The sequence below is a fragment of the Spea bombifrons genome, chromosome 2 (genome assembly GCF_027358695.1).
Source record: "Spea bombifrons isolate aSpeBom1 chromosome 2, aSpeBom1.2.pri, whole genome shotgun sequence".
In the NCBI taxonomy this organism is placed as follows: Eukaryota; Metazoa; Chordata; class Amphibia; order Anura; family Pelobatidae; genus Spea; species Spea bombifrons.
In genome coordinates, this window is record NC_071088.1 from 69926500 (window position 1) to 69940173 (window position 13674).

At 38.3% G+C, this 13674-nt stretch overlaps 1 protein-coding gene across 1 annotated transcript in view; it reads left to right on the forward strand.

Annotated features, from left to right (window-relative positions):
• The first annotated feature begins 990 nt into the window (after nt 1-990).
• LOC128472748 (glutamate receptor ionotropic, kainate 3) overlaps nt 991-13674 on the forward strand; it is a 206578-nt gene continuing 193894 nt past the window's right edge. The window contains exon 1 of the mRNA XM_053454688.1: nt 991-1713. Coding sequence (XP_053310663.1) covers nt 1605-1713 — 109 coding nt within the window. The 5' untranslated portion in view covers nt 991-1604. The remainder of the gene's footprint in view (nt 1714-13674) is intronic.

The window sequence follows — 13674 nt, forward strand, 5'->3', positions numbered from 1 at the left end:
TTTCAAATTTCATCTGATTTATATGTTTTATCCATAATGACTGAGTGGCTTCATTCATAACTATTGCTATATAAGAAAAACCAGCCCATACTCCCCTAAAAAAGCATTTTATATATATATATATATATATATATATATATATATATAATGTGTTTGGGTACAGTATAGCATAAAGAGGCAAATTATGTTTGAAAAAAACATTTAACAAGAATGACAAAACGCGATTTGCCTAGTCTTGCTTGTTTCGAAATGGTATATATTTCTAATTTCCTCGTTACTGTCATTGTTTCAATTGCTTCAGAGACTTTTTGAATGTAAACTAATTCTCTCCTAGACAAGTATGCTTTCTTTTGTAAGTAGAATGTGAATCCCTTGACACTGTTCTTTTCACAGCAAATGTGCCTGTTGTAGTTAAACAGATACAAGTGCCGCACAATAAGCGATTCAGATGAATTGCACTTTATACCTGAAAATAAACAAATCGTTTCTTTTTACAGCAAAAAGTATCCGTCTTAAGTATTAAGGCAAATTTATAATATCATGTATAATAATTATTATATAATATAACCGTAAATTATATAATAATATATAACAATATAAAGATTTTTTTTTTTCATGTTTGGGGTGTAAAATGAAGAGTAACTATAGGCAGATGATCTTAAAATCTTAATAGCCAAGTGTTGTGTGTTTGTGATCAATAACCCAGGGAAAACGGATCCTTTACACTGACAGTTTCTTAAACAATACAGCAAAGTCCAAACCTCAAACCAGTGACTACAAATGCCTTTCGGAGACGGCAAACCACACTGTTAAAGCCAAGAAAATGCTGGCAGTCCCCCCCCCACCCCACACTCCAAATAAGTAGCTTCACAGCCAAAGGGAGGGGGTGTTGAAGCTGTGTCTTGTGCGAATTCAGTTCTGACACCCCTATTCTAAGTGTCCGGGCTACCGTTTGTAATCCGGCATCACCCTCTGGTTTATCTTCATTTGCAGTCCGCCCTCCACCCAAAGACTACATCCAAGTGAAATGAATTGCATTCACCCCACTGAACAAATCACCGTCATGAGATGCTTTCTGTTTTGCATGTGGAGCAGGCAGGCTGCCTGAGTGTGTCTGCCTTTGTCAGTGCAATTCACTCACTTGTACCAAATCTCTGAAGCTACAAAGTGGAATATATATTTATATTCCCCCCCCCACCCTTCATCTGCAGGATGGCTGCTTCTGCTGCATCTGTCTTTCCTTCTCTTCAAGCCCAAGGGAGCTCCTGATCTCCTATGCTTGCGATTCCACTCCGCAGCTTTGCTAAGGACCAGTTGATAGCATCAATGAGGACCGCATCTACGCTTCTAGTCTCCAGCAGGTGAATGGGACTGGGAGACGCTAAGACCGGTAAAGCACAGATAAAGTGAGCATCTTTCTCTTGGTTAGTCGTACTATCTACCGTTTGATTTTAGCTGCACATGCTGTAGGAGAGTGGCTAACATGTGCAGTGCTGAGACATTCAAGAGTGTCTCTCCTGGGCGATCTTTGGAATCCTAAAACAGCGAAGCGAAGTCCCAGGGAATCCCGTATTAACTTAACTTGGGGGATTTTGCTTCTAACAATGACACATTACTGGCTCTCTTTTCGGAGTATGGTTTTAGAATATTGGACCGTATTGTTCCTCTACATCTTCTGGAGTTGTCAAGGAATGCCACATGTTATCCGTATAGGTAAGTAATGCATGCCATTTGCTATTTTTTTTGTATATATATATATACTACTGCAACTGCACTCCATTGTCTGCAACACATTACAGGACAGCATTCTCCTTTCCCTCTGGTCGCAAGCGGGTTAATGATCTTAATGGTCTGATTCCCCCCAGGAGAACATATTTAAAGTGTTTCACAGGAGACTTTCTTCAACTCAAGGACATTCCATGATACTCTATTGTTCAGCCAGCAGGTTTTTTCGTGACCTCTGCTTAAATCTCTTGCGTGTTATCTTAGAGGTATGACTGCAGAGTTTATTCCAGTTTTCCCCAAGGAAACGTCGTCGGTCTCCCTGCTGTGCCCTTTACAGCCAAATACTATCTTTTGTGTTGTTCGTCAATTCAGATCTACTGTGTCAGATGCAACAAGGCACTCTCGAAAGTTGGGTATCCTTACATATAAAGGGGGGGAAAAAAGATGGTCCAATTGATTTTAAGGTTCTTAATTTCTCCCTTGGGTGCACAGAATAATAAAGCAGTTATCAATAATGGAATTTCTGGTTTCTGTATTCTTGCCATTAGCCGTTTTTCACAATCTAATTGCCGAGCAGAAAATCATTCACTGTCTGCGTGTTAATGGAAAAAAGGTGATCATTTCTGATATTTACCTTTCATGATAGATTGCTAACTTTGTGTGATAGTACCCAATAAATACAATTGATTACCATGCCAAATATACACTTGCTTTATACCCTATTCCTCCCTAGCCACTTTTTGACCTTGCCCAAGCATTAATCTCCTTGTCCCCCAAGGACAATTGTACTAAATCAGGTTAGGGCTGCTGTGCTACTGAGTTTTACAGCAGGGCAGGCTGGTCTCGCTCCTAAAAAAACTTTCACAGAGCCTGACATGAGAATACCCCCCCTTTTTGTGGCATCTTAAATCAATTCTTTTTGCCATACAGGTCTGCATAACAATACTTGAGGGTTAAGATGTAAGGTTAGGTCATTGACAGCATTTGCTTCCAGGTCAAAAGAGAACAAAATGCATCGGCATTTACCAATTTCGAAAATAATTTCTTGAAAAAAGTGCTAATACATCATTTATGTCCCGGTTTTGTTTTTTTTTAAATGTAAGGTAATTTATTATTCATGCAAACACGTTGATTACCGTTTAAAAATTTGGCAATTTTTTTTTCAGTTAAAAAGCAATTTCTTTTTTTTTTAAGTCGGGTGAATTTCTTTGAATTGACATGTTAGGATGTGTTTTCGAAACCTTATATCACCGAAAGAAACATAAAATACTGTAGCTATGTCTGAAAACTCAACCACTGTCACGTTCCTGAATCCAAGCACGAAATTCTATTTGCAGTCCTATCATCTTCCAGTGTATCTTCTCTATAAAAAAAAACAAGATTTTATTACTGAGAAAGCTATTTTGGATGCTTTATAACTTACATAGCAGAAAGCCGATTGCCAGTTATTGGCGAGTACAAAACAAAATTCAAGGGAAGCCCCAATTTTTTTAGTGCGATGTAAAAACGGTAACATTAAACGCACTTGGTCAAATTGATTTCTGTATGATAATTTGTGACTGGATTTTTTTTTTTTAGCACACACAGGCATATAAATGTATTATAAATCAGGCACTAATGGCCTACAGTTGATGACACGCTTACACATTTGTGTCATAGGACAAAGGTAACTAGGTTTTTTTTTATATTTAACCCTTTGCTCGTAAAGTTGGAAGAAAGCTCTTCTCATCTTGAGGATGTGTCACTAGAAATAATTACATTGAGCGTTTTTCTCTTTTGTTCATGCCTATTGCTAACTAAACTTTAGCTTCAATCAGCAGAAGACTTTGGCACGCTGGCCGAAGGAAAACCGTATTTGGGATTCTGTCTGCCGCAGGACTAGATGGTCATCACTGTGCCTAAAAAAAAATGAATATGTGGTCACGTTAGCTGCTTTACGGTGCAGTAAAATAAGTACTTTTAGGGATTCCAGGGTCAGGATTTCATTTGTCAGTGTCTCAAGTTTTTAGATGATTATATGATGTACAGATCACTAGGGTTTAGCGATAAGAACATTGACAGTATTGGGAAACCTGGAGTCTCCAGGATTGCATTGATTCTCTAGTGACTCATGGGTTAAACATCCTATTCATATACCTTTGCCCCCAAAAAATATTGTTTTATTTTTTCAGAAATAAAACATCTACATTTCTTCTAACCCCCCCCCCCCCAAAATAGATAAAAAGAACAGTTAAATATTTGTATTCACATACCCATTGGAGTCATGCCACACTCCAATAATTCTAATAGTTCCACAAAGTACCATAACACCAGGCAGGTAGGCCTCACTATCAGACACATCCGAACCTGTATTAAATTTACTTGAGATTATATTTCATGCATTCCACAGAGCCAAAATTACATAATTTTCCATTTTTCTAAAACTCTCTAATTTCTTCAATTTTGAAATTACATAATTTTCCATTTTTCTAAAACTCTCTAATTTCTTCAATTTTGGATTCTTTATTGCAGCGCGTCTCACAGGAGATCAATGTTTTGCTTTCACAAAAGGTCATTAGGTTGTAAAGCCGGTGGGCAGATTTGAAGAAATATTCATTTTCAGTAGTGGATACGTTCACCAGCCTACCAGGAGGGGTGGTATGAACACCAGCAAGAGTTTAATAAAATGGCATTACATTTAAATAGAATGAAGTAGTGAAATGTACAATTGTATTGGCGATCGTTCTTGATATTTATTGATTTATTGAATATGCTTATAATAGCCAAAAAGTTTTTTAAAAAAAATCTAATATTGGTGGTCGTAGTAGATGTTTATGAATTTATTGAATTTACTTCTATTAACTAAAAAGTAAAAGATCTGTATTGGTGGTCTTACTAGATTTTGATGGATTAATTGAATTTGCTTCTAATAGCCAAAAAAGTTTTTTTAAAAAAAATCTCTATTGGTGGTCACAGTAGATATTTCTGAATTTATTGAATTTGCTTCTAATAGCCAAAAAGTAAAAAAAATCTCTATTGATGTGTCGTAGTGTAGCTAATAGGAGAGCAAGTTGCTGTTTTTTTTTAAACACCCCGATGGGACTGCATGGCTGTCAGGCAGAGTTTTCTATGGAAGGTAAAGAGGTCCAGCTACTGCCGGAGCTGGCAGCTACCCAGCGTTGCATTGTGTCCCTGCTTTTTCGGAGAGCACTGCTTTTAATATGCAGCCCTGATAGATGGCGTTCAACCTATAGGGCCACAATTGACAGATGGGAGGGCACAAAGGCTGTTTAACCATTACACTGCTGGGTGTGCAACTAATATGAGTCGGCTATCCCTTTAATAATTGCAGTGACTTGATTGCTATATTCCACAATTGTCTTTTTTTGTTTCTCAAAATGGGAATCTTAGCAAGATATTTTGCCTTAAACATCCTTGTCTCGCTAAAGGTTACAAATATATTTCTGCATCATAGCGATGTGTGGAATTACGGTGCGACCGTGTTTAACAAGCCCTTTGCTTAATATTTGATCAGCATCTCCTGTTGTTTTTTTTTATGTGGCTGTCTTTTCCGATTTGACTTTGTTTTTAGAGTGTATTATCTACCATGTGAGACATCAGTGAGACGCAAATCCCGTCGGTGTCAATATTAAAATTGACATTATTGGTCATGGAGAGCATTCAACTGGATTATTTGTGTTTGGCATTAAAATGTTGAAAAAAACAAAAATGTAAATATAATATATCTCATAACAGGTAACATATGTGTCATGCATGTCTAGCATTAGTGAGATTTAGTGATCCACATTTTAGTGTTATTATTTTTTTTTTTACATCCGTATATTTTATTCTTTTAAGGTAGAATGAATAAGAACTCAGAGACTGTTGGGGTTTCATTAACCTGATCACTGTCTACTGTAATTCCTCAGCAGAATACTGTTTTATTGTATAATACACCAAAACGTTTTCTGTTGGTTTGTTCTTTTTCGTTATTCTGCATCACACCAGAAATGCCTAGTTCTGTCTGCAGTGGGAAGAATATGTAGGTTTTACATTTCGCCTTCACATCTTCAACTAAATGCTTCCCAACCTCTTATCCTGATCCACATTATGTCCAACTGGACTATTCTTGCTCCTCTGGCATTCAACAACCTAACTTGACCTAGGATATTAAGATTCCTGCGATCATTTTCCATTCGTCCCTAACAAAGTGGGATCTTCCCTTTAACCTTGGGCAACACAAATATTTAATATATATATATATATATATATATATATATATATATATCGTAGGGTATATATATATATATATATATATATATATATATATATATATATATATTTTATATTCTTTTTTATTTCATGACCAGTCCTGGTTGTGACGTCTGTCCATTCAGTACAATGAAGGAATTGGCGCAGGACGAGAAAAAAACAAAACACTCACTTTCCTAAAATAAAACTGTTACAGCTCTAAGTTTATAAACGTAATTTACGAACAAAGTGTTACATTGTGGCGTATAAAAAAAAAGCAGAGCTGCAAACCCCCCCAGACCTTAATATCATTAGGAATAACATGGAGACAAAAAGTCGGAGGGAAAAAATGAGTTGTTTCCGTAGATGCTGCATAGCGATCATAGCTGTTTTCATACATTCTGAACGTATTATACCCTTATCACGTACAGTTTGTAATCATCTGTTTTTTTATTTTTTACAATTAAAAATCCAAATCATGTCTGTGCCAAACCATAGAACGCTGTGAGATTCAGGGGAAACTCCTTCCATTGACGTGTGCGACCACACATAACATGAGCAGCAGCGTTAGGCACCGGATGAACAAAGAGAGAATTAGAACCTCGCATCTCTGGACTTCAGCATGAGAAGTTCGGCACCAGGTGTGCATTGTTAAGACCCTTGGCTACCTGGATCCTGGGAATTGTCTAGCCCTGGATAATATTTTATACATTTAGTATGGATAGGGTTGAAGTCAGAAATAGGATCTACTGTGTATGTTTTTTATCAGCTTGTTATAAAACGACCAGTTTAAGCATACCTCCCAACTGTCCTCAATTTACGGAACACATTTTTTTCACCACAATAATCAAGCTTTATTCAAAGACGGTAGCCACAAATCTCCAAAGTGCCTCTCTCTAAGGGACCCAAATTTCCCTTCTTTCCTATATTTATTTTTTTTTACAAAAAATAACTCAGAAACCACTCTTTTCCCTCTCTAATATAAACGATTAGTTTTAATACTTAGGAATAGTATGCATTTATTTAGTTTAATCTATATGGCGTAGAAACATATCTACTGTAAAACCCAGCTCTGTGTTAACTATGTTAAATTTTAATATAAACCGACTGTTTATTTCTATTTATGTGTTCATGCCGCTATATGGTTATAGCTTCGACAGTGCAGTTCTGTCTTAAAATCCATGTCCCACATGTGATGTATCTCCGACACGCACTAAACCGCTTGTCTAAAGCCATTTGCTTTTAGCTGGAAAAATCCCCAAACATATCGATTTTCTTTCAGGATCTGTCTTCCCCTACACCAGCACATGCAGGAATCTCCCGCAAACACAAATAGATAACTTCAAGCTACTTCCCGTGGCAGCATCTGTAACAATGCCAGCTTGGAGGACGCGAAGATATTACAAATAGTGGTTGCCGCGCAAAAAAGACATGCCCAACTATTATTTAGAATTTATGGTGAGTCACATAGGGTAGACAGCGAACATATCAAAACTTTGCAACTTCATTGACGGAAGCGGGGTTTCCACAACTAAATATATGGTGAAACGGTAGTACATGCATGCAACAGCCTTTCAGCATAGGTGGTAGCATTTTTAAAGTTTCTTAACACTTAGCACCCCTCGCAGTGGATGATGATGAACCAGGGAATGTATTGACACAATATGTATTTAAAGTGATAGTGAAGCCGTGTGACAATTGTTTGAGGATTTTCTTGAGGGTACAGTCCTAGATTTAGTACTTTAATTTAGGGCGACCAAACAGTCACTTGCTATTAGAAAAAACGAACAATTATTATTATTATTTTTGCTGGTTTCTTTAGCGCAGATTAGCAAATTACATGAGCATATCTAAGAAATGTAGATGCATGAAGGTATGTATCTAAAGACAAATTGTAGGCAGTAAGTAAAATTACTCCGTACTGTGACCCTTGGGTTTGTTCTTTATGTGCAAAAATGTAGGACAATATTTTCCAGAACAACGTGAAACCTATATGACCTTGCCCTTCATCATTGTGGTATATAGGTTTGCATATAAGCCAATGTTTTCTAGAACATCAGAAGTTTTATAAAAAAAAATATATACTTTTTGTGGGTTTTATGGTTTCACAACTCAAGAACTCATCTCACGTAGAAGGCTTTCCTCGCAGCTGCAAACATTTATTTTTTCCAGTTTTCTAATCACTATAAAGTGCATTTACTGAGAAATTCACTGACGGTATTCAACATGGCTGTTCGTTGTGCTTTTCATCTTCAAATAGCTTGTAGACCTTTAATCCATTCGTGAACAGAGTTGTCCCCTAGACAGCGCAAGAGTTAAGAGAAATATAATTGTACGGCCACGTGCTTGCGTAGATCTATTAATGTATAGAAACCTCTAGGACTGTAAAGTGTACATTCTGTGTTCAGAGAGTTGCCAGTAGAGGGCAGTATTTCATATATTCCACATCTCTACATTGTGTTGCAGTGCTGCTGAAGCAAGAATAGTGGATTAGGGAACCAGACACGCAAAAGGATGCCGTCCCTTATACAAAAGCACCATAAGCCATACATTTATTAGCTGTCTATCTTTGTAGCCTGGAAAAAGAGACAAAACTACCATTTAAAATGTTGGTGGACTCTACTCACTTTATGTTGATTAGGACTCCAATAGGTTTGCTTGTTATTTTTTGATAGTATGATCAAGGACTCGTTAGGTAGCATGTCCTTTATTGGTAAGCCTCAGGAGAACATATTCTAGATGTAAGAAGGCTTCTGTTTAGCTGTATGAATGGAATCAGTGTCCTCAGCTGTACTGCTTTTCTATAGGCATAGCAGGGAATCAAAGCATGGCAGATGGAGGGGAGCATGGGGGAGTCTCAGTGAGAAGTAGAGTAAGATGATACAAGAAAACTCAAAAGTTGAGTGGCGGGGTTGTGATTAATGGTTCAAAATGTATGGGTTTTTACATAAAGGACAATTATGGTAAAAAAAAAAAAAAATAAAAAATGGAGGAATCACCATAGCAACCAATCCAATGACTGATCTACTTGCTTTTTGATACGTGGTCCCATTACTGACTGTGTCATTTAGCAGTGTTTTAAGTCATTACCCCCAAACACTTCCACAAGCAAGAACTGAATGTCGTCATATTATATAACAGGTAGATATTTTCACAGATTTTGCCATGTTTGTCTTGAGGACTCCTTGACGCTTACATAGTCGGGGGCTGAACTTTTTGCAAGCAGGAGGGTTGTAGAACCAATATGGGACACCAAGTGCTAAGAACAGAAAACCTTTGACCCTTCACAATGTTGTTGTACTGGCAAGAATTTAAATCTACAAGGTTATCTAGGAACATGCATTACTATTAGGTTCTTTTAATGTTGTACAGCATTGTGGAATATGATGGCACTCTATAAAACAATAAATAAGAATGTTGGAACATAAGAAGGACCAGAATTATCAATGTAATACTGGCAACGTTCATGGACAATGTGCTAGATTTGGAGCAATTACTGCACAAACCATATGCTCTTATATGGCTCTAAATATGTTACATTTTGCACAAATAAGCAAACGAATGTGATCAATGAGTTCTGCTTTTTTAATTAATCTACAGTGTAGGTATAACTAGTCCATGTGTTCTAGTTTTTGTCAGGGGAATTCAGAACAAATAAATGAGAAAAAAGGGGACAGAAGAAAAGAGGGGCAGTTTGATGTTACAGGCAGGTCTATATAGTTTGATATAGAAACGTTTTAATTTTAAAGAGACATGGGAAATAGAGGACTGCACCATCAAAAAACTTGCGGGTGCGGGCGTTTTTTCGGGTGTTGCGGGTGGTCACAGGGCCGGCCCTACAATGGAGCCGACTGGGGCAATTGCCCCAGGCGGCACTTTTGAAGGGGCGGCACTTTGCCTCCCCAAGCGGTTTTTTTTTTAAGCGGAGGAGAGAGAGGGGCACCTAGTGGTTTTCGCTTACCCGCTCGGCGCCCCTCTCTCTCTCCTCTGCGGCGGGTCTCCGTGCTCTGTCACGGGGCCGGCTTGTAATGCTGGGCGCCGGAAGTGACGTCAGTTTACGGCGCTCAGCATTACAAGCCGGCACCGTGGCAGAGCAGGGAGACTCGCCGCAGGACTGTATAAAGGTAAGTCCCGAGGGGGGGGGGTTAGGGTAGATAATGGCGTCGGCGAAGTTTAAAATGCCGCCCCCCCCGGCGTCGGCGGGGGGGCGCATTTTAAACTTCGCCCCAGGCGGCATTAAGTCTTGGGCCGGCCCTGGGTGGTCAGAAAATGTACCTGCGGGTCCCATTAATCTTGCGCATTCCCGCAAGGCTGCCTTCGCATTGCTCGCACACAGCATCTCTTCTCTTGTTCTGCCCAGGAACCCAGCGGAGTCATGTGAATTTCTGTCACATGACTCTCCTCCATTCCTGCTTCCCCTGGGCGGTACAAGAGAAGAGATGGCAGCCTTGCGGGAGTGCGTGGGAAATATGCAGTTCAGGTAAGGGGGTGGGGGATTTTGTATGAACAAGTATGCCTGATTGAAGGAACAAATGAGTATCTGTGAATGATTAGTATCTGTGAATGAGGGAATGAAATTCTTCCCTCATTCAATCTCTAAAAGCTGTGACAGAATCTTTGCGGGAGCGGGCGGGATTGGACACATATGTTGCAGGACCGGGCGGGAGTGGAACACACATGTTTCAGGCGGTAATGATCAGAAATTCAGCGGGAGCGGGGTAAAGAAAACAATCCCACGCAGGGCTTTAATGGGAAACAATGTCCTGTAACTACACCTGTTTGTATGTATTTGCTATATCAAGGGTCTAGTGTTTGATATCTGTATATCATATTGAACACCTTGTATCACAGCTTTTGAATTAAAGTGCATCTGATATTGACATTTGTGCCTACATCTTGGCACACAGATTTGAAAATGTTTTAAACGTTTTATAAAAATATTACTTACCATGTGGCTACATCAGCGTACCAAGTGGCCACATCTTAATTAGGGCTGGTTGTGGCTCCTTTGGTGGCTCTTTTCTCATGTGCTAGATGCGTCATATTCTCGGGCCAAACTAAACATATTGTAAACTCTGAACAAGAAATTTACTTGATGATCTGAAGGATCCCTCTAGGTCACAAAAATAAGATTTAAGGGGCTTGGCACATTGATTCATATAAAGTTTTTAAGTAAATACCTGTTTATGGTCAATAATATGATGTATTGTTTGTATAGCACCATCATATTCAGTAGTGCTGTACAATGGGAGGTCATCTTTTCTAAGTAATCCAGATTCATAGAATACAGAAGTTCTCCGAACTAAACAATGATTGGCTTGCTTCACACTGTTGATCAAGACAGGGCGGGCCAATCAAATAGCTGGTTCTCATTTATCCACTTTTTGCTCAACGAGGCGGAAAAAACGAAAGTGCGGTGACCTGTAAACCGTACTGCCCAGTTAGAATGTAGGACACTGGCTATAACATGCTCCTATAACAATAATGTCGGAATAAAGTTTTATTTAGCATTCTGCTTTTGTAAAAAGCTAAAGGGTATGATCTGTCTTCATATTTTAATGCTAAAGAATATTAATTAAAGAGGCCATGCTGTAAATACAAGGTTGGCTGTCTTAGGAGACATAAAGGTGGTTAATTCACAGAGTAGTTTCTCAGAAGAGGTTATTGAAAAATAATAATGTTGGGCTTTACATATCTATATTCTCGACAAAGGTGAAAGATCAGATAGTATATTGTTATTCACAGAATACAGGAAAAGAATGACCTTAACTGTCCTTGATGTGTTAGCAAATTGTACTATTGCGAGTGTAATGCATAGGAAAGAAATTTGATTTTTAGGCCACCTAAGATTTATGAATGAATTCCATCACCAGTAACTGGTTGAACATGGCTGGTTCTGTTAACACAATTTGTCCGTAATGGGCTGAGTATGTCATTCTTTAATCCAAAGAGTGTTGACAGCACATTGTTCTTAAATAGGGTTTATATAGCAGGCACCTGACAGCACATTTATATAGCAGACATCTGACAATTTTTCTGTTGAACCCCCTCTTATTTTCATGATAAAGGTCACATCTCCATCCATTTCGATGTTGGATGACAGATAAAATAGAAACATGGAATTTGACGGCAGACAAGAACCCTTCTGCCCATCTAGACTGCCCATTTGTCCTACTGTGAAGACTCAAACCGTACCTGGATCGTGCTCTTGTCTTAGATTAAGGATAGCCACATGCTTCCCAAGCATGTTAACATACTCTCATTGTATTAACCTTTACCACATCCTATAGGAGATTGTTCCACTTATCTACGACCTTTCCTTACACGTAAGCCTCTGGTTTTCTATTATGGCTCCTTTTCTAACATTTCTGCACTTTTGAAATAAACTTCCCTCCTGCACTTTGTTAAAACCTTTTATGTATTTAAATGTTTCTACTGCATCCCCTTTCTCTGTTCTCTTCTCCGATCTACACAATCTCCATTCTCGATCACACCTGTGCAATCCCACTGTAGACCTGGAGATATTAAAGGAAAAGTCACGCTCTTCTTTTTTTCCAGACATCAGTTAAGGAAATAATGTCTTTCTCATTACTGCCCTTCTTTCTGTTCACTTCCTTTATTGGTTTATTTACTGGCGGCTGCTAGCCTTTTCCTGCTTTCCTGCTTTCCTGCTTTCACCCTAACCTAAAAATGGTGTTACGTTCTGAGTACATTGCATAAAAAGAATTTCATTAAAGGAGAAGACTGTCAAAAATTTTAAATGACTGTTCCTTTAATGACAATGAGTGCTCTGTGGGTTCATGCCAGGTCATGGCAGTCAGACCTAGCTTTCTATTAAAATGGTTACTTTGTTAATGGAAATTCTGTGTCGCTGTCAATAAAAATGAGTTGTGTTATTCTCAATCCAGTAAATCAATCAAACTAAGAAAAGATAAAGGGGGCTATATTTATCAAATAAATTACTGCCCCTGAGTTTGTGAGCAAGGGAAAAAAAAAATAAAGAAATAGCAGGTGTCGATTTGCATGCCAGCAGAAGCTCCTCAGTATACTCAAGATCGACTGAAATTTGCTGTACAATTTAATCAGCTGAAATTGTCACTGATGTGTGGATGTTTTTTTTTTTGGCTTGTTTGCATACTTCATACGGCAAATGAATTTGAACAATAGCTGGATGTTTTGCTTATTTAGAAGAAAGCAAATCATGGATGTCTGGACTGGATTAAAATAATATATAAGCAAATTGAACGTGGCACGGAGGATGTTGGTGAATCGTTGACATTGTAAATATTCATATACCATCTAAACTCGGAGGACATTTTAGAAAACTACATTTTTTTGGACGTCCTGAGTCTTTTGTCTAAAGATGTTATAATTGTTTTAGATTTCTACTTAAACTAAGTATCTACATTTTTTAAGTATTAAACCCACTTTTTTTACCCTGAAACATTTTACCTGTTCCTCAAGTCATTACTAACTAACTGCTCGATTAAAAAACAAATTAAAATAGGCAATGAGTATGTATAGGAAATCACTTTATATGCATAAAGAACTAACCTTGGACCCGGATTTAGGATTTACCTCTTTATGGCTTGGTAAATTGTGGGCTTGTGGCCATATCAGTCCACATTCCAGGGGGCTGGACAAGTGAACATGGCTGATCTCCTAACGACGTAGGAACCAACAATACACAGGCTGTGACTCCTTTGTTTAAGATGTAAT